The following is a 2,048-nucleotide window of genomic DNA, read 5'->3' as shown; positions in this document are numbered from 1 at the left end:
TATCTGGTCCGTCATTCGATATCTTTTCCTCTTTATAATTCAAAAACTAAGCTTCGGAGAAAATTTTGCAAGAGGAAAAATCATTTCAGAATTAAGTTTAGAATACGACATTTTAAGGACAAGTGGTTGTTCTGAATCACCCTGTATAGCCGGAGACAGGAGCACCCATTCACTCCGGCTTATACCTGCAGCGGAGGTACCCACTGCCCGGTGTCGACGGTCGGAGCACCAAGCGTCGACTGAGTTAAAAGCGCCTGCTCCGGAGGGGCTTTTATACCCCCCGGACGGCGGCGCGCGGGGCGAGGCGGCGGGGGCAGGCGCGGCGTTGTCGCCGACGCGGCAACCGCGCGTTATCGATTTTCCAGCCATAGCTGGTAGCGCCGTCTCTCTCTAACAGCCGCGCCTCTATTTCTTTCTCTCTTGCTCCCGGAATTTCGGTTTTTTCTCACTACCGGCCGCGCCTCCCCGGCTGTCCTCGTTACATCTTGAGGTTAGATAATATCTGCGCATGTAAGTTGAAGACGTGACAACGCTGTAAATTTTGACCATCAGTTAACTTCACGTTGTATAAAAATACAAATTGGAAATCTTTTTCAGGTTTATTGTTTTGTAAGTTGTAAGGTTTTAATAATGTGCGATAGGCGTTTTTGTGAATCTGAATTCATATTTTCAGTAAGACTTTTCTTTAATTTCTAGGTTATAGTATTATATCTAGGTTATAAGATTCGATATAATGACAGAAAAAAAGTAGTCAATAGGGACAAAAGAAGTGCAAATTTTACAAAAAGTGAAGTGAATATTCTAGTAGACTTGGTATTGCGACGTAAAAATGTAATAGAAAATAAGCGTACTGATGCTACTACATGGAAAGACAAAGATACAGCATGGGAGGAAAGAACATCACAGTTTAATGCTCAATCTGGAAATTTTCCTCGAAACACCAAGTCAATTCGAGCGAAATACGAAAATCTTAAAAAAGATTTAAGGAAGAAATGTGCTCGATTGACTGGAGAACAGAAGAAAACGGGAGGTGGAAGTAATCCGTGTTCAGGTTTAGAAGGTCATGAGGAGAAATTACTATCGATATCTGAGCTTGGAATGTTGGGTTTGCCAAGTAGACACGATAGTGATAATTTTGGAGGTACGTATTTATTGTAATTATATTGTGTACTGATAAGCTGAATACATATTAGTATTTGATACATTGTTCAAATTTTAATGTTTGTTGCAGCTGTTGCAGACAATACCGTTGACGAGAATGAAGAGAATAAAGAGAATGAAGACAGCCACCAATATATTCATGATCCTGACGTCAGGCAAAATATTACTGAGACATTGGGACCTGAATGCAATATTTATAATTCTAATGATGAGTTTGAGGACACCGGTGATAACGAAGCAGGCAGGAGTATGCATGTTTCTAGTCCTCCACCTGATGTAAACACTATTACCAGTGAACAAAAAGGTATAAAAGCCCTGATATTGTATACAAAGAGAAATGGATTGCTCTGGCTATAATCTGGATCTTTATTACAACAAACGTTATATTTACTTTCATGTCTTTAGCACCACTATCGGATAAGTTCCTTCATAGAAAAAAGCAGAAAAAATAAGTACAACTAGAACCATAAGCAACAACACAGCACTACAGACAGAAACTGCTTCACTGAAAAAAATGTCCTAGAGCTGCAACAACAATTCTTGCAACAGGAAATAGAAATGAGAGCAGAGACTCACAAGCTGAATACCGAACTCTTATTAGTCGAGCTAGAGATAAAGAAGCTACAGTTACAGAGATTGTAAGAAACAATGTATAAACATATTTATAGAATAAAATATAACATGTTATAAAGGTTATAGAATATATAAAGATATGTTATACATTTATATAGAATATACAAAAATATATGTTATAAAAATTTATATGGAATGTATGAAGGTAAAATTAAATATACAGGGTGTCTGATGCAAAAGTAGCCAACTTGAAAATAGTGGTAGATTGGGTTAAACTAAGGGTAATTATTTAGATTAGGACACCCACCTCCAAT

General features: G+C 38.0%; 1 protein-coding gene across 1 annotated transcript; it reads left to right on the top strand.

Annotated features, from left to right (window-relative positions):
- Window positions 1-696: 696 nt before the first annotated feature.
- LOC105563355 (myb/SANT-like DNA-binding domain-containing protein 4) lies at window positions 697-1,799 on the top strand (the record flags this gene model as incomplete). The annotated part of the gene is made up of 3 exons (XM_012014883.1): window positions 697-1,141; window positions 1,232-1,465; window positions 1,685-1,799. Coding segments are annotated over 3 exons (794 nt in total), but the record flags the coding sequence as incomplete, so codon positions are not given.
- Between the last annotated feature and the right edge of the window lie 249 nt (window positions 1,800-2,048).

This window comes from Vollenhovia emeryi, unplaced genomic scaffold, assembly GCF_000949405.1.
Source record: "Vollenhovia emeryi isolate VEMERY1.0 unplaced genomic scaffold, V.emery_V1.0 DF944429.1, whole genome shotgun sequence".
Lineage (NCBI taxonomy): Eukaryota > Metazoa > Arthropoda > Insecta > Hymenoptera > Formicidae > Vollenhovia > Vollenhovia emeryi.
This window is presented reverse-complemented; position numbering and strand designations above follow the sequence as displayed.